At 41.7% G+C, this 18585-nt stretch overlaps 1 protein-coding gene across 7 annotated transcripts in view; it reads right to left on the reverse strand.

The window, feature by feature from the left end:
• The window catches only part of Dnah11 (dynein axonemal heavy chain 11), a 324850-nt gene that overhangs the window by 72080 nt on the left and 234185 nt on the right, over positions 1 to 18585 (reverse strand). For 6 of the 7 annotated variants that reach the window (XM_042261290.2, XM_076551573.1, XM_076551574.1 and 3 more), the window contains 2 exons: positions 15816 to 15950; positions 8908 to 9078 (listed from right to left, as the gene is read on the reverse strand). In XM_042261290.2, coding sequence (XP_042117224.1) covers positions 8908 to 9078; positions 15816 to 15950 — 306 coding nt within the window. Of the gene's footprint in view, positions 1 to 8907; positions 9079 to 15811; positions 15951 to 18585 lie in introns of all 7 variants that reach the window. The other variant, XM_076551572.1, reaches the window with a different exon arrangement.

Raw genomic sequence — 18585 nt, forward strand, 5'->3', positions numbered from 1 at the left:
TACACAAAAGTGGGTTCATACAGCATTTGTTCTCATGCTTGGCTCTTTTCAGTCAGAATCATATCTGCCAGGCTTATCCATGCTGAAGCATGAATCAGATTTCCTGTTTCATGTTGAATCATATTCTATTCTACACCTATGCCACATGAAAAACCCCACCTACCTGTCCCTGGACACAACCCCCACCTACCTGTCCCAGGACACTGGGGTTGCTTCCTCCCCTTGGCTAACACCAGCAATGCTTCTAGGTACCTGAGCGTGCAAACATCTGCCAGAGTCTTTGCTTTTCTCTGGGGTACGTACTCATGAGCATGGTTATAAAGTCATAACTGTAATTGTATTCTTTTTTTTTTTTTTTTTTTTTTTTTTGGTTTTTCGAGACAGGGTTTCTCTGTGTAGCTTTGCGCCTTTCCTGGAACTCACTTGGTAGCCCAGGCTGGCCTCGAACTCACAGAGATCCGCCTGCCTCTGCCTCCCGAGTGCTGGGATTAAAGGCGTGCGCCACCACCGCCCGGCTGTAATTGTATTCTTAATTTTTGAGGTATCTTTCTGTATTTTTATCTATTTTCAGCTAAACTCGGGTTTCTAGCTAGCCTAAAATATACCTCTCATACTTCAATTTTCTTCTGCCATTCCCATGAACTTCCTGCCTTCTTCACTTCTGGGTATCTGCCTGAAAACTTGGTGCCTGGCTGGATCCAGTGTCTCCTGTCTTCTCATGTGATGTCGAGGCTTTGAGTGTTGCTGATGCAAGCTTCATTACGGTGTCTATAGTCATGATAAATAAAGACTTCCATCCCCTTGGGGACTTCCTATGCCAGGATAAAATTTAAATCACTGTTCTGGGTGGAAAACGGAGGGGGGGTGGTTGTTAAAACGTGGCCTTTTAAGTTTTGTACCAGCCTGCTCTGCAATGTCATCTGTACAACAGAATCAACGGGGGTGAGGTGGGAGACACATCACACCTCCATGTCGGAATGATGATTCATCTACATTTCCCTTTAATATCTAATGTGTAAATCCTTAAACTACTTGGAATGCTTCTGGGTTTGCTTCCAAGCACTGCAAAACAAATAAGCAAGGACCATGCTAGAGGAGAGAGGCATGCTGGGAGATGGGGTTGTAATCATATCTAGTGTCTTGGACAACCTTAAAGGAACAAAGAGTTGATGGTTGTGAGACACAGGATGTCCTTGAAGATGCTGCTGCTAGACAGAGGAGGAAGGCAGTGCAAAGGCCTGCGGTTGAAACACCTGGTGAGGTCATGAGGTAGCTGGAGTAACAAAAGCAGAAGAGGAGGAAATCAAAGCGGCATCAAGTAAAACAGCGTGCAACCCCACACAAGGGCTTGAAGCTTTTGTAGAATATCTGGATTTTGTTCTGAGTGCAATGGAGAATGACTCAAGGGATTTAAGAAGAAAATGGACTTTCATTTTTGAAAGCTCAGACTGGGTATGTTCAGAGGCAATTTAAGGGACAAACAACATCTTGTAGGCTTTGGAAAAGGTGTGTGGGGACTCTTATAACAATCCAAGAGAATATGATGGCTTGGGCCAAGATGGCCGCACCAGAAGTGGCAGAAAGCACTCCCATTCTCAGTATACTCTGAATGAGTGCCCTGACCTGAAACAGTGTATCCTCCTCCACCCGAGGACTACAGTGATGGCCGGAATGAACCAGGCCAGGGAGATCATGTGCTGCTCTTCCTGAACAGAGCACCTTTGCTTTCTGGGAATGAGCATGCATGGCACAAATTCCTGGGTTCTGGGGAAAAAATGAGACAGAAGCCTGATGAGCCATATCGATTTTGTTTCTCATCTTTTACAGGCAATCAGTTGTCTTATGGTTGATAGGGAGGCAGAAATACTTATTGTTATGTGGTGATATTGTGTTCCTCAATATATTGTACACCCTAGTAAATTTATCTGGGGGTCAGAGAACAGAACAGCCACTAGATATAGAGGCAAAAAAATGGTGACACACAAGACTTTAATCCTGTCACTTAGAGGGCAGAGATTGTCTGTATCTCTGTGAGTTCAAAGCCACACTGGAAACAGCCAGGCATGGTGACACACGCCTTTAATCCCAGGATGTGATGACAGAAAGCAGAAAGGTATATAAGGCATGAGGACCAGGAACTAGAGGCCTGGTTAAATTTTTAGACTTTTGAGCAACAGTTCAGCTGAGATTTATTCTGGATAAGGACTCAGGGGCTTCCAGTTTGAGGAAACAGGATCAGCTGAGGAATCAATGAGGTGAGGTAGCTGTGGCTTGTTCTGCTTCTCTGATCTTCCAGCATTCACCACAATACCTGGTTTCAGGTTTGTTTTTATTAATAAGACCTGTTAAGATTCATGTTACATTGTTAAGCTACTAGCATATGAGAATGTGGATGCTGCATGCCAGATTGCCATCCATTCCTTAAAAAAAAAAAAAGGAGAAATTAATGACTACAACCACCCCTGTGCTGATATTGGGCCTTTGTGTACTCAAGGGCTAACTCTGGCTACAGCCCTCCAAGGGCAGACAAAGTCTCAACTATTAGCAGTCATTTAACAAGGAAAAAGGAATGAATAATGACAAATAGCCCAACTTTGTGTGAAAAGTGTGTCACTAATGCTTTAAAAAGAGCTAAAGAGTTGTTTCCTCTTGCTTTTATTATGCATTATATGGATGATATTCTGCTTTCTACAAAATAATAATAATAATAATCTAAAGGATCTGTTTACAAAAATAAAATGGGATTAACTCTAAATTTAAATTCCTCATTTAAACATTATTTTTTTGTTTAATACTTTAGATGACTTAGCACTTGTTTTTGCTATTTTATACCCCTGTAAAATAGTTTAAAAACTAACAATGTTCCTACATACATTGCCAAACCTTTTCAAGAATTTTGCCAACAGTTTGCCATATCACAGGCATTCCATATAACCTTCAGGGTCAGTCCTTTGTGGAAGGAGTTAATGAACAACTTAAATATAATTTAAAAATAAAGGAGGGTAAGGTAGTATGAATACTCTTCACAATATTTTATCTTCTATTTTATGTAAAATTGGGGCAAGAATGGATTTACTGCTGCAGAACATTTTGGGGCCCCTCTGAGAAAACATTCAGGGTCACAGTTCTTTGGAGAGATGTCATGTTTGGCCAACTGAATGACCCTGCCCCAGGCACTCACTGGAGTCAGAGCTGTGTTTGTGTCTTATCCTCAGGGAAGCTGAGGATACCGGAAAGACTGACTCAGCCTGTGGAAGATGGACTAAGAGGCACCAAAGTGGCCACAGAGGCTACCTCTGAAGGAAAGAAAGGAAATGGAACAGCAGAGTCATCAGACCGAAAGAACAAAGTCTCCCTACCAAAAATGACTCAGATGAAGAAATCGGTGTCTGAAGGAAAAGAGCTGATGGACCCTCAGGGGAAGGGTATGACAGCAGAATTGCTTTTCGCTATCTTGTCTCTGTTGAATGCACCTGTGACTGCTGAGACACATTGGGCATATGTACCGGATCCTCCTGTACCTCATTTTGTTAACTGGGAAGAAAATAACATTCCTGTTTATGTCATTAACTCGGAGATCTTATGTGCCCCTACTGCTAATCATATTGTTCCCCAAAGATGGTCACATGACCATTTAAGTATTGATGGTCAAGACTTACATGACAAAATATTAACTACTCAACATTCAAAGTTAGATACATTACCTTCCTCCAAAGCTCTTATTTACACCTTATTTCAGACATTCACTGTTATGGGTATTTCTACACAGTTAAAAACAGATAATGGTCCAGCTTCTACTAGTAGAAATTTTAAGAAATGCTGGGAAGAATGAAAAATTCAACGTATCACTGGAATTTGACAACCTAGAGAGTCAAACATTTGTAGAACGCACACATTCCACCCTTAAAAAAACAACTTTTAAAAATAAAAAGGGGGAACTACTTCCTGAGATACTCTTACTGTTACCTTATTAACTTTAAATTTTTTAAATTTGCCCCAGTGGGAAGCTATGACTTGAGCTTCCTGGCATTTTCAGGACGCTTAACCTTACACGTGGCCATTGTCCTGTCCCGTGTGATGTAAAAACTAGACCACTGGGTACCAGGATAAAATGTTTCAGACATTTTTTTTTTAAGTAGTTGTCTGAAATCTCCAGACCAGGAATGGCAGACGGGATTTCTGACGCCTTGCAGGGCATGGATCTTTGTTCCTCATGGCATAGTGCTCTTGGATCTAGAGTTGCACTTATGTCTGTTCATGCTTCTCTTAGGATGTCAACGACTCCAAACAAGAATGAATATTCTAAAGTTTAAAAAAGTGTAAGAGGAGAGATGTTGGAGCACGGTCAGAAGAATGACGCATGGTGCCCAATGCACTGGGAACCGTGAGGGAGGCTCCAGGAAAAGGCGGAGGGCCTTTTGCCTCAGGTACATTTTGTTCCCTGGAGCGTTCTTGGACATGATTTTGTACCTCCTGTGACAAATATTTACAGTCAATTTATAAGACATGCTTATTTTTTTTTTTGGATGTCAAAATATAGCTATAGAACCCAATCTGGTCAGTGTGTCCTGACTGTGGATATGGCCCTCTGCCTTGCTTTCATGCTTTTCCAGATATAATCTACAATATGTGCCAGATAATTGTGTTTAAATTGGTCTGTCCTGAGAAAGTTCTGGGAAAGTGCTGCTCTGTTAATATGTGCTTACTGACATTTACTTACATGTTTTTATGAACTCAAACAACCTTCCTTGAATCACTGCCTGCTTTATTTCATTCCTGTATAAAGGCACGCTGAAAGAAGCAAGGCTGTCTACAGCGCTGGACTGTCGTCCGCCCCGTTCTTTCAGGTCCCGGGTCCAGCAGATAAGATCTGCTCAGGTTGGCAGAAGTTGACAGACTGGGTCTAAACCTTAGAAGAAAGGGGAACATGGGGCAGGGAGCCTCCAATAAACACAAGGAAGGAGGTTCTAAGGGCCAGTCAGGAGACCACACTGCTACATCTGAGACAAGCACAGGTGCCATGGTCTGGGGCTGCAGGCAAGCATTTCGAAGTCAGCAACGTAAAGATGGTGCTTACAGCATACACCTGGCTAAATGATAAAGATGATGTGAGTTAAGTGTGCTGCTGTGGGTTTATTCTTTAGAGGGCCCACCACCCAGCTCCCAGATAAATCCCACATTGAGGCTTATTCTTAATTATGAATGCCCAGCCTTAGTGTGGCTTAGTTTCTAGCCAGCTTTCCTTAATTTAAATGATCTCCATCTACCTTTTGCCTCTAGGCTTTTCCCTGTTCTCTTACTTCTGTAAATCTTACTCTTACTCCATGGCTGGCTGTGTAGCTGGGTGGCTGGCCCCGGGAGTCCTCCACCTTCTCTGGCTCCTAGCTCTTTCCCTCTCCATCTCCTTGTTTCTCCCCTTCTCCTAGATTTCTCCTTCTATATACTCTCTCTGCCTGGCAGCCCCACCTATCTTTCTCCTGACTAGCTATTGGCCATTCAGCTCTTTATTACACCATCAGGTGTTTTACACAGGCACAGTAACAGCTTCACAGAGTTAAACAAATGCAACATAAACAAAAGTAACACACCTTAAAATAATATTCTACTACAGAAGTGGTTGGAGGTGGAAGCCCTGGATATCAATACTAACACTTGGAGAGTAGGGGGGCGGGGCCAGTCAATGAAGCCCAAGAACTGACCAGTGAACTAGGGAAAATCAGAGCAGGGTGGTGTCTTGAGAGCAAATAAAGAAAGCACAGATGTGAGGAGAGGCACAGTCAACTCTATTGAGTACTGCCAACAGCCAGACATAAGGACAACGGCAAGCACTCAGAACTGTATACATAAAATCTGACAGATAGGTGCTGGAATGAAAGCTGGTCCAGAGTGACCCCGGAGTGGCCAGGAAGAGAGGCCAGGGGTAGAAGTACCGGCATTTGTGCACGGTTGTGTTGTAGATGTCAAAGAACTCTTCGAATGCTTTTGAGCACTAGTCGATTCTGTGTCCCCTACAGAAGGACTTTGTTGTAATGACGTAGTTTTAGAAGATATTTTAATGTCTTGAAGGAAAAGGATCTCATAGTTCTATTTTAAAAATTATTTTGGCTGTCTTAAAAACATATCCTTTCCTGGGTAGTGGTGACATACGCCTTTAATTCCAGCACTTGGGAGGTACACGCAGGCTGATCTCTGTGAGTTCAAAGCCAGCCTGGTCTACAGAGTGAGTTCCAGGACAGCCAGGGCTACAGAGAAACCCTGTCTTGAAAACAACAAACCCATATCCTTCAACAAACTCTACAATCATTGAGTCAAATAAAAATACAATTTTCCTTGGAATTTTAACTTGAATCAAATTGAGTTTAATTACTAAATAAGCTATGACTGATGTATCTAGATTATGTGTTAAAATAATATGTATTGTTCAGACTATGTGCATTTCTGTGAACATGGAAGGCAACCAACTCTCAATGTTCAGAGAAGAGTTTCTCCCAAGGCTACCTTAATAATGTCTAGGCCATCAATAAATGACATGCTTGGTTTACAGAGTCATGATTGCCACAAACCATACTCATTTGAGTGTGGTTTGTGGCAATCATGGTTTGTGTCCAAACCAGTAGAACGCCTAGGATACCCCCAAGCACACTGACAAACCAAAGACGGGCCGGAGACACACAGTGCTCCTGTACAGAGAAGAAACATGGAACTGCTAGAAAAAAATTCACATGAACTGTAGCATTGATGTGCTCTCAGAGCTTCTCTCTTCTCTACCACCATCACCGCCGCCGCCACCGCCATCCCATTACCATCTTCCCACCTCACTGCAGCTGAATCGAATGGTCATGTTTGATTCCAAAAGGACAAACATTTGTTACATTTACGTAGCGCTTACTGCTGGGTTCTGTTCTCTTCCAGCAGAATCTTTCTATTTCCCTCACTTACATAGTGTGGAGCTGTATGCTTCCTTTAGTTTAACTCTTCCCAGACATGCATGGGAGAAGAGGCTGGCCAATTTAATGTCTCTCTCTGCATGGTGGCTTACAAAACATTAAAGGAGCCGGGCGGTGGTGGCGCACGCCTTTAATCCCAGCACTCGGGAGGCAGAGCCAGGCGGATCTCTGTGAGTTCGAGGCCAGCCTGGTCTCCAAAGCCAGTTCCAGGAAAGGCACAAAGCTACACAGAGAAACCCTGTCTCGAAAAACCAAAAAAAAAAAAAAACAAAAAAACAAAAAACAAAAACAAACCCAAAAACACAAAAAAACAAAACAAAACAAAAAAAAAACCAAAACACTAAAGGATACAGAGCTACGATGACTGAAAACTACATGGGGTTTCTTAGGGAGAATCTTAGGATCACAAAAAACAGGTCCTTCGTGGAAATTAATACATGCTTAGCATATATCACCAGGAAATTGTCATTTTGCTTTAGTCACATATTTAGGACACTCATTTGGACAAGCCAATCAATTATAGGATCTTCATGATCTCTTAAAAACAGTTTACTTTTCATGGAATCCCAAGTTTAAAATTAAATGGGAAAAATACAAATCAACTAACTTGGAAGTTTCTAGAAGCACAAATGACGTTAGATTAGCAATTAAAGATCAGTTTTAAACCTAATGTGGAAAAGGTAAGTTTCTAGTGTAGAAAACATAAAATGACCTGGCAGCATATGTCCATACTCCCAACACAAGCCCAAAGTGAGCAATTATACCAGAAAGCCAATGTTCAATAGCTTTGGTGTTAGAAGTGAGTTTCCTCATAATTTTGAGAGAGTGAGAGTTCTTTACTAATAACTATAAGTGCAGAGAGAACCACTAAAGAGAATACTGTCAGTCTACAGTAGCCACAGGATGACTTGGACAAATACAAGAAGACTCAACCATGGAGAAGACAAGACAGAGAAAATAAGAAGAAAAGAGACTAAATAGACAACCAGACAATGGCCACTTTAGAAACTCAGAATGCCCTAAAAATTGGACAAAATTAGCAGACTAACTTAATCAGATTCTTGGTGATATTTAAAGGTCAACCTAGAAATTTAGAGAATAACACACATAATCTCATGTAAGAAGTCTTCAAAATATAAAAGCAAGTTTTGAGATTATAGGTGTGTGACATAATTTAATTTTAATGGGATTTTCCCATGTAAATGATGAATTATGTGCCTTTAATGATGAGTTTTTCCTAAAACATTGTTTTCATTTAAATTGCAGACTTTCCATTGGCATGTCCTTAAATTGTGAAAACAACTACTATGAAAGCTGAGATGTGATTTCCTTGTGGGGAACATTAATGCACAGAGGGTTGAGGATGTCTTGACATTCCAGAAAAGGGTGAGTAAGTAAACTGGGAGGCTATTTCATCAATCACAACGGCAGTGTCGCAAGAAGACTGTGGTCTGGACATCAGGTGGGCTGACTTCCTGCTCCATTGTGGGAGTCATTTAAAATTTCTGCTTCTCTGTTTTCTCAACCACACACAGGAGCTCTTAAACCACAGAAATTCAAATATTTCAGCTCTTTGATTTTATGTCACCTATGGATTTCAGCATTCAAATTTATGGTGAGCTTTTTTAAAAATGTCATTTTACAAAATGCTGCACTTTAATTTAAATAAATCTTGAAAAATCCTTAACAAATATCAATATTAGTAAGAAAACAAAACACTTCATGCTACTCAATAGTCTAACAATCTGGTTTTGCTTCCTATTGTCTTGTGAAATGTACCCTCTAACCACGGAGTCTATACACTTTCACCTCCAGGTACAAATCATCATTAAAATGAGATAAACAAGATGTAAGAGACACCATTACAGAGGTACAAAAGTAGCTGGCATACACAAAGGTCACTGCTGGAATTCATTTGCAACACTTTCCCCATGTTGACAGAGTGAAGGATGGGCCTCACCTTCTGCCGAAGAAACGGAACCCACTTGCAGTCCACCAGTTCCTGGCGATACTGTCTCGTAAAGGACCCGATGTAGGACACAAACGCTGCCGTAAGCAGCACATCTCCACACAGTGTCTTCTCTTGAGTTTCGAAGGACTTAATGGACTGACCCCATCGAATCTTCTCTGACTGAAGGATAAAATTACCCATGTGTAATTACAGGGTGAGCATCAACTCGGCAAATGCTTAATGCAGTTACCTGACAGCCCAGGTCAAGGCTCTGGCCTCCTGCACCCGCTCTGGAAGGACAGAGTAGAACTGGGTGGAGTGACTGCTATAATCTTTTGCATGTCTGAAACCCATCATCACCACACAATTCTCCCACTCTCTCCAGCCAAGTTCAGCATCACACGACATGAGCTGTTTTCTCTGTTGCGCTAACTCTTGCATCGTGACTGGGGCCCTTCTTAACAGGTCAATCAACTGCTTCCCCGTCCCTCTGGGAGGGCAGAGCTAAGACTTGCTGCTACAAGTAAGTGACATTAGGATTTCTTTAAAAATAAATGTATCTCACTATATAACCCTGGCTGGCCTCCAGTTTGCTGTGCTTCTGCCTCAGTCTGTCTAGTCTAGCTGTGCAACACCATGCCTGACTGCTAAAATCCTGATGTCTGTCAGCCTGATGAGTCCCCCATCTCCCCCTCCCCCCACCTTGGCAATAGCACTATACTGTCTTAACCAACATTTTTTTTTCTTAATATACTGTCTATGGGCTGATCAGACAAAGAAGATTGCCAAACATCATTCATGTTAATTAAAACATAAAGCTTAAACAGCCATTTATTCTGAATTCTGTTAATTAAAGAATGATTCGAGTAATAACCAAATTTGGGCCATTTTTCTAATACAATCATTAAATCAGTGGAGGGAGCTCTGAGCCATGTTAAATGATGGGATTCAGGACCCAGCAGGCCTCAATGACAATATACTCAGAAACTATGTTGAAGTCCTTCTATCTAGTGGGCTGGCCATTTAAAATCTGATTTACAGGTTAAGTATGTAGAGCCCTTAATATTGGATTTGTATAAAGCTGCAATAAATATGTATGGATTGCCTGAACTGTAGGATAGTACACTAATTCACTTCATTTTGAGGCATGTGGAAAATTAATACAACATTCTAAGGACATGAACATTAATAGGAGCCAAAATAATCAGCAATTTCATACTTTAAGGAAAGAGAATCCTAAACATCTCCTCTTTCTTCTAGGGGAAAAAAAAAAGGCCACAGGGAACATGACTGACACGTGACAAAACAATTAGAACGTCAGCTTCCTCCAAACCATAATAGTATCCTGGACACATGTGGATGTTCTTGGAGTTGTTCTAAGGGGTCTATGTAGTAGAATATTTTAAGGTGTGTTACTTTTGTTTATGTTGGATTTGTTTAACTCTGTGAAGCTGTGTTATTGTGTCTGTGTAAAACACCTGATGGTCTAATAAAGAAATGAACAGTCAATAGCAAAGTAGGAGAAAGGATAGGTGGGGCTGGCAGGCAGAAAGTATAGATAGAGGGAGAAAACTGGGAGGAGAGATCAAAGAGCCAGAGAAGGAGGAGGACTTCAGGGAGCAGCCACCCAGCTACACAGCAAGCCATGGAGTAAGAGTAAGAGTTACAGAAGTAAGAGAACTGGAAGAGCCCAGAGGCAAAAGCTAGACGGGTTAAGTTAAGGAAAGCTGGCAAGAAACTAAGCCAAGCTAAGACCAGGCATTCACAAGTAAGAATAAGCCTCCACGTGTGATTTATTTGGGAGCTGGGTGGCGGGTCCCCCAAGAAAAGACCAAAAACCAACCAACAATAGGTCTACATCACCATTCCAGCTGTACAGTCAAAGACAGGAAGTCCAGCTCTCTATTCCTCTTTTCTGAATTCATTACTTTCCTTCCTCAGCCACAGACAACGCATCCGGTGCACTCAGGAAGACTCTGTTGTCTTTGCTTTGTAAATGATAATAAAGTGCACCCACTGCATTCTCCAAAACACCTTTGGACTTGAAGATTTACTAAACACTGACTTACTGGCTGTTGAGATCGTCAATAATTTCATTTCACCGCCCCGGCAGCATAAATCATTACTGACACTGGCTAACAAGGGTTTAAGAGTTGGAACATGTCCTGTAATAAATTTCTGGACAGTTAAAAATCACTATAATTTTATTCTAATGCATTATAGATTGCCTGTAATGTCATCCTGGCTGGGGTGACCCATTTCTAATTTTGAACAGCTGTTCAGCTCAGGAGTTAGTTAATGATTAAATATAAATTGCCTGATTTATTAGTCTGAATGGCTGAGCTTCCAGGTCAATGCTATATAGACAAAATCATCAGTCTTGATGCTTTTCAGAAGTTAACTGTCTCCTGTTCTACTCAGAAAGAATTTATCCTCAAAGGAAAAGATCTGACATGTCCAATTAATCCTTCAAAAATATATTTTTCCTACTTAACAACACAGAAGCTTCCCCCACTTTTATTGTCTGAGTCAGTGTAAGTCCAGGCTTTGGGACTGCCCCTGTGCAGCAGAGATACCAGGAAAAGCCCACTTCCACCATAGTAGATCTTTACATATCTCAGAAGCAGTCTAATTACATGACATTTTGACCCATGTACTTCACAAATGGGAAACTCTTCAACTACATAAATCTTTCCTCATTAAGTGGAAGTAGCTGTAAGGACTAGGAATAGTAAAATTTCTCAACTGACCTGAAAAGAATGAGTCTTCAAAGAATATTTTTTTTTAAAGCAAAAGAGACTCCTTTCAACAAATATTTATTAATGACCTTGACCCCAGGTACTAGTCTCTCTGCCTGGGACCAAATGGTTCAAAATACATGAAGCTCCTGCTGTTGATAAGTTTATGTTATATTTGGGATAAAAGAAGCATGCAAAAATATGCACCCCTTCCCGACAAGTCTCTGGAACACTGAGGAAGATGTGGCAGAAATGTTGTAGGAGCCAGACTTTAGGGAGGATCCAGAACCAACAGTGTGTTATGGACATGACAGGAACCTTGTACTAATTAATGAAGTCACAGAAACTGTGGTTGCCAGTACAAGACCTGCCCAAGATCCAGTCAGTCAGAGCTCCAGCATGGATAGAGGAAGGACTCACTAGGGCCCACCCTGATCTGAGGAGTTTTTGGCAAGTAAGAGCTATTGAGGGAGAAGAGTCGGCTTCCTTCATCAGTATAGTCCATGGTACACGGCTCATGATCCATTGAATAGCCCTATACCTGTGCACATATGTGTAGTTCCATTGGACTTCTAGGTAATAAAAAGAAGAGGAAGAGGAGGAAGACAGGAAGTTGGGAGGATGTGGGGAAGGACCTGGGAGGTGTTAGAGTAAATATGACCTAAATACACTACATTCATATATGAAGTTGCCAAAGTTAAAAAAAAAATGTACCTAGGCATGTATGGACATCTGTACCATGTGATTCTATGAGAAAATGTAATACAGAGAAAGTAGAAAGCACCATAGAGCTGTGTGAGTATACACGTGTGATCTGCAGTAGGGCAAGAATGCTGTCATACCAAGGTTTGAACACCACATGCTGAAAAGAGCTTTTGGCAATGAATTGAGAGTCAGCCACCTGTTACAGGGAGCCAGGTAGGCCCTGCGGAGGGAAAGGCCAAAAGCCACAGGTAGACTCTGTGAAGAGGACCACGAAGGTCACGGAAATGCAGCAAGAGGGATTTGGAGGCATCCACGGGGCCAAGTGACTTAAAGCTTCTGGGTGGTGCTTTGGCCAAGGTGGTTAGCTATTGGAAAGCTGGGGCAAAGTGGTCACATGGGCTGACTGAGTCTTTAAGTGCCTCCCAACTGCGAAGGAGAGAAACAGACCTCAGTGCATAAAGTGAACTCCAGGGAGATGCTGGTGATGTGGACCAGCAAGCAAGGTGAGAAGCACTGAGATTCTGAATGGACTTTCAAGGCAGAACCACAGACTATGCAATGAATCGGCTCTTTGCGAGATGCTACAAAGAGCCAAGGCCAATCCACAAGCTTAAAGCTTTGGGCCAGAAGTGCAAAGGAGCAAAGGAGAGACTACTGGGATGGAGGGTGGAGACAGAGGAACCCTGTGCTCACACACTGTAACACAGGCTTCAGAGGCTCAGTGGATCAGAGTTGCAGCAAACTGAAATTGGATGTTAGGAAACTGTAAAAACCTGGTGTGGTGGCCTGTGCTTGTAATATCAGAACTTAGGAAGCTGATGCATGAGAAGCCAGTCTCAGTTATACTGTGAGTTTCAAGCTAGCCTCGGCTACAGAGTTAGACACACTCAAAAGTGAGTGAGTGAGTGAGTGAGTGAGTGAGTGAGTGAGTGTGTGTGTGTGTGTGTGTGTGTGTGTGTGTGTGTAGTGGGGGGAGGGGGAGGCAGGGTGACCAGCCTAACAGCCATAAGAAATCAGGCTACTATGTGCTTCCCCTTCCTCACATCTCTCTTTTCATGCTAAGAGAACCTGCTTTTGATAAGATGTCAAGGGTCCAACCTCTTACCATATAGACTGTGGCTGGGTGAGCCAATAATAATTCCATTTCCCAGCTTTCCAGCCTATTTTGCAGGTAGGACTGGTCAATCTAGCTCTGTAAAGACATTTAAGTGGGAGTCTGCTACTCTACCTTCCAGGAAAGCCAGATGTTTTAGAAAAAGAGAAAATCCCAGATGCCTCTGTGCCTCCTTCTCTATGGAGAAATCTGAAATCGTAGTGCCTATCTTGGACAAAATGGGAAGTGTTCGGGGCAATAGGCCACAGGCTGTAGCAGTCATCTCAGGGCAGAAGGCAGAAACTGTGAGGGTCATTGCCCATGTGCCAAGTATGGGGAAAGTATGACAAGAGAGAAGGGGTACCTCATTATTGCCTTAGTGAACACTTAGCATTGTCTCCCCTTAGTAATTTAAAAAATATGTTTAAAACAGTATACACCACGTTTTCCACCAACTCCACCTAAGTGCATTCCATGCTGCTGCTACACACATTTCAGCCCAATGCATTTCTAGTAACACGGCCATATGCTTCTGAGTTGTGTGTTCTGTTTGTATACTTTTAAGCATTCATATACTAATATTGATATCCTACTATCCAAGCACCTAATGTACCTTACGTTTAAACAGCATCATTTTATACCATGAAGTTTACTTTTTAAAGTACACAATGGAGTTTTTAGTGTATTTGTACACTTGGATAACCTTCCCCACTGTAATTTTACACTTTTTTCGTCCCCCTCTCCCCTCCATAACCCCCCAGTCATGTCCATCAGAAATAATTCTCTAAGCCCCAGCAATATGTTCTGCCCTTAACAAGCACTTTCTATCTTCACAAGTCTACCTCCTTTGGGAATTTCATACACCTGAGTCTTTGTTTGTTAGGAAGGTATTCTCAAAGTTAATCCATGTTACAGCATTGCATGCATATGTTACATTTTTGTTCATCTACTGATGGAATTTGAGTTCTTTCTAATTTGGAATATTGTAAATATACTTTATATATTATCCAAATTCCCATTTAAGAGACAAGAAAATAAAATCGAAGTGCTTCAAAGACTTGCTTGAAATCATTTAATGTGGCATGACAGAGCAAATAAAATTTGGTACCAGCAATTTATTCACATCAGAGGTCATGCTCTTCAACTGTGCATATTCATACAAGGAAGAGTTAAAGAGAATTCCTCGAAGACTTTTATCTGATAGGAAGCCATCCATGTTAGTGTGCCAGTCACTCATAAAAAGAATGAGTATCACAAACATAACCAGTTAAGCTTGACATAGAAGTATAGTCTGCTAGTGGAAGTCAGTGGCAAACTGCCTAACAGCTGTCCTGAGTTCTATATTCTATCTTAGGAAAAACAGCCAAAGAGAGAGAAGAGAAAAGGAAGAAAAAAATGAGTAGATAACCTACTGGCCAATGTACTTCATCATCTCAAGTGACTATAAAACAGCTAAACCCTGACAAAATTGGTGGGGTTTTTTTTTTTTGTTTGTTTGTTAAAACTTCATTATAAAGAGCTTGCAAATAAAAAACATGTACTGGTGTTAACCAGAAACAAAGTCTACATATCCCAGTGAACTCTAGAGTTAGAAGAGCCATCTTGAAGCTGTGGAGCTTCATCTTACATTTTACAGATTATGGACATGAATCATGAAAGAAGATATGGAGCTAGTTGCTGTTTGGTTCTAATTCTGTCACAGATCTTTCTTTCATTTTGGTAGTAGAGAAGTCTATAAACTTAGTAAATAGTGAAAGTGTAAATATCAATGTCTGTCTTTTCTGACTAGAGACTATGCAGATGTCACACTGAATTTACTAGCTGCTACATATTAAAAACAAAAATCAGGGCTGGAGAGATGGCTCAGCAGGTAAGAGCACTGGCTGCTCTTCCAGTGGACCTGGGTTCAATTCCTAGCAACCACATGGCAGTTTACAACTGTCTGTAACTACAGTTACAGGGGATCCAACACCCTCACACAGGCATGAATGCAGACAAAACACCAATGCATGTAAAATAAAAAATTACATAAAATCTTAAAAAAAAAATCAACAGATTGATCACTGTTTGCTTCATTTAAGGCAGGGTCCTGTGTTAGCCACCTGAACTTTGAATTTGCTTTGTGGCTGGAGGTAACCTTGAACTCCTGGTCCTCCACTGTCAAGACCCAAATGCTGAGATTATAGGCATACATCTCCATGCCTGGGTTTATGGTTATTGACATCTTCTGGTAACTTGGATCTTTTAGTCTGAGCAATGATCAAATATTCTCCAGTACTATAAACTCTATGTTTAGTTAATCATTGACAACAAATGATCATAAAATCCAAAGCTGCCAGCCTGAATATTTCAGTGAGAATTTTTAAGAAAAGATAACTTGCCTCAAGTTCGCTCACAAGTCTGTTGGCCAGGTCAATCGTCTTATTGGTTTGATTCACCTCTTCCTGACACCGGACCTTCTCAGCTGTTGCCTTTTCAAATGAAGCTGTAAGCCTGCTCAGATTCTGATCCAGATCCTAAAAAAGGAGTCAAAATTAACTTCAGAGGTGTTTTCAGTTAAGACAAACATTACAGCCACTGGAAGACACCTGTTGACATGAAATGAGTCCCCCTTCTCTCTATTGTCCTTTTACCACATATATTTTAGGGAAGAAAGGAGACTATGATGATGACCAGCACATCAGAGCCATCCTACACTGTTTAGTAGCTTGCTATATGGCTTTCCCACTTCCTTTCTCTTGGATGGAGTGCATAGAGGTACTGAATTGAGTGACATTCCCTAAGACTCAAATACACTGTGAGCGCCAGCCCTTTTGTTTTGGTGCATAAGCCCCAGTCCTCCAGTAGTAGCTACATTACTTATTAGTTTAGAGCAGAGACGATCTGACTCTGTAGCACAGACAGGCCTTTCTCTCTCAACAGCCCTCTCTCTGCCTCTCAAGTGCTGGGATTATAGGTGTCTGCCTGCCCCGTGCCTGACTCGTTGGTAGATGTACCAATTCCCACCTACTCTCTCTATTCATTTCATCCAGAACTGAGGCAATGAAGGAAGATATCAGCTACTGCACCTCTTCACACCTCATCCATCTGACTCAACTTGTATTTTCTTCAGATTTGGGTGTTGAGACTCAGACATAATCTGTCATATTATCAAAAAACTTGAATGTGCCAATGTGGAGGGGGGGGTTCATTTAGAGGGAGACCGTCTTCAACCACGGATTCAGAAAAGCCAGCTGAAGAGTGACAGGATTAAAGGCTCATGTAAGGAGAAGCAAGATGCGCCACTGCCGGTTCTTGAGGGTTTCTAAGACACATTCTGGGAGCTTTCTCATCTCTTGAGACTCTTGAGGCCCAACTTTTTGGCTGTATGTAAACTCTTTTAAACCTCATAAACCAAAAAGTGTCAACTAAGATGTCAGATGGCTATGAGGTACCTCACTGTAGCCATTTTGCTACTTGTATGTTCTAAGGGACCTAAGATTTATAACACTGCTTTTGTAAGTACATGAAAGGTTTTAAGATGTCTTGATAAGCCAAAAAGAGACATTGGATCCCTGGAGCTGGACTCACAGATGGTTGTGAGCTGCTTAGGGTAGATACTAGGAACTGAACTCAGGTCCTCTGGAAGAACAACAAGTTCTTCAAGAACAGCTCTTACCTACTGAGCAATCTTTCCAGACCTTTATTTATTTATTATTCTTTGGGATAAGGTCTCACTATGTTGTGGTGATATATTGTGTACCCCAATAAAGCTTGCCTGAGGATCAGAGGACAGAGCCAGCCACTAGATTAAATATAGAGGTCAGGCAGGCAGTGGTGGCACACACCTTTAATCCCAGCACTTGAGATTTCATGCCTTTGCTTGGGAAGCACACACAAAACCCCAGGAAGCAATGTCTGGGCGGAGAAAGGTATATATGGTGTAAGGAGATAGGAACAAAAGGCTCTTTTTGACTGAAGCCTTTTGGGGGAGGACTCAGAGGCATTTGGCCTGAGGATTTGTGGAAACAGGATTAGCTGAGAAGTTGGCCAGGTGAGGTTGGCTATGGCTTGTTCTGCTTCTCTGATCTTTCAGCTTTTACCCAACATCTGGCTCAGGGTTTATTTATTATAAGATCTTTTAAGATTCAAACAACACTACGTAGCTCTGGCTGTCCTAGAACTCACTCTGAAAATCAGACTGGCCTTGAACTCACAAAGATCTGCCTGCTTCTGCCTCCCAAATCCTGGAAGCTAAATTTTTATCCTAACAAGCTGAAATAGATCTGTAATGTTTATTTCCATCTTATTTTCCCATAGATCGTGGCTGTCTCCAACTCTTATAAATCTGACCTCATTCATTCATGTATGTTTTGTATTGCAGTAGCAATGTAAGCCATGAAATAACTGCATCATTAACAAATACATAGTGAGACCCCACCTCAAAAGAACAACAACAAAAAGTTTAGCTTTATAAAATGCTGAAGCCTATGTAAGCTATAGCATCAGACATATGAATTTGAGAGTTTATAGACTCATGCCACTTCCTGTTAAATTTACTGACTCCTGGGATTGAACTTAATGATTACTGGGATTGACTACCAGATTTCTGACTCCATCTGAACATGGGTTAGAGAAATATGTACTTCTACACCAGTTCCCAGCGACACATGCTACTACTGGCCTGGGAACACACTGAGAGACACTGCCCTAGAAAGATTCTGTTGAAATTTCCTTTATGGTCATCCTTAAGCCTTGTTTAAGATACATGATAGGTAGCTGGGAGAAGACTCAGTAGGTAACGCGCTTGCTGTGTTAAGTGTGAAGACCTGAGTTCAGATCCCCAGCACCCAGGTAAAGTCCCGCACAACAGCACGCATTTGTAAGCCCACCACTCCCTCATCAAGATGAGAGGCAGCGATTAGACTCTCTGGAAGCTGGTGGGCCATACACGCAGCAGCAAACGAGAACAAACAACAACGTAAAAGGTGAGGATTGACACCTGGGATTATCCTCTGACCTCCATATATGTGTGCACCAAGGCATGTGTGCACCCGTGTGTGTGTGTGTGTATGTGTGTGTGTGTGTGTGTGTACACCCCCCAAAGACAGACAGATAAATAGGTAGGTAGATAGACAGATGATAGATAGATGATAGATGATAGGTAGATGA

The sequence above is a fragment of the Peromyscus maniculatus genome, chromosome 14, assembly GCF_049852395.1.
Source record: "Peromyscus maniculatus bairdii isolate BWxNUB_F1_BW_parent chromosome 14, HU_Pman_BW_mat_3.1, whole genome shotgun sequence".
Lineage (NCBI taxonomy): Eukaryota > Metazoa > Chordata > Mammalia > Rodentia > Cricetidae > Peromyscus > Peromyscus maniculatus.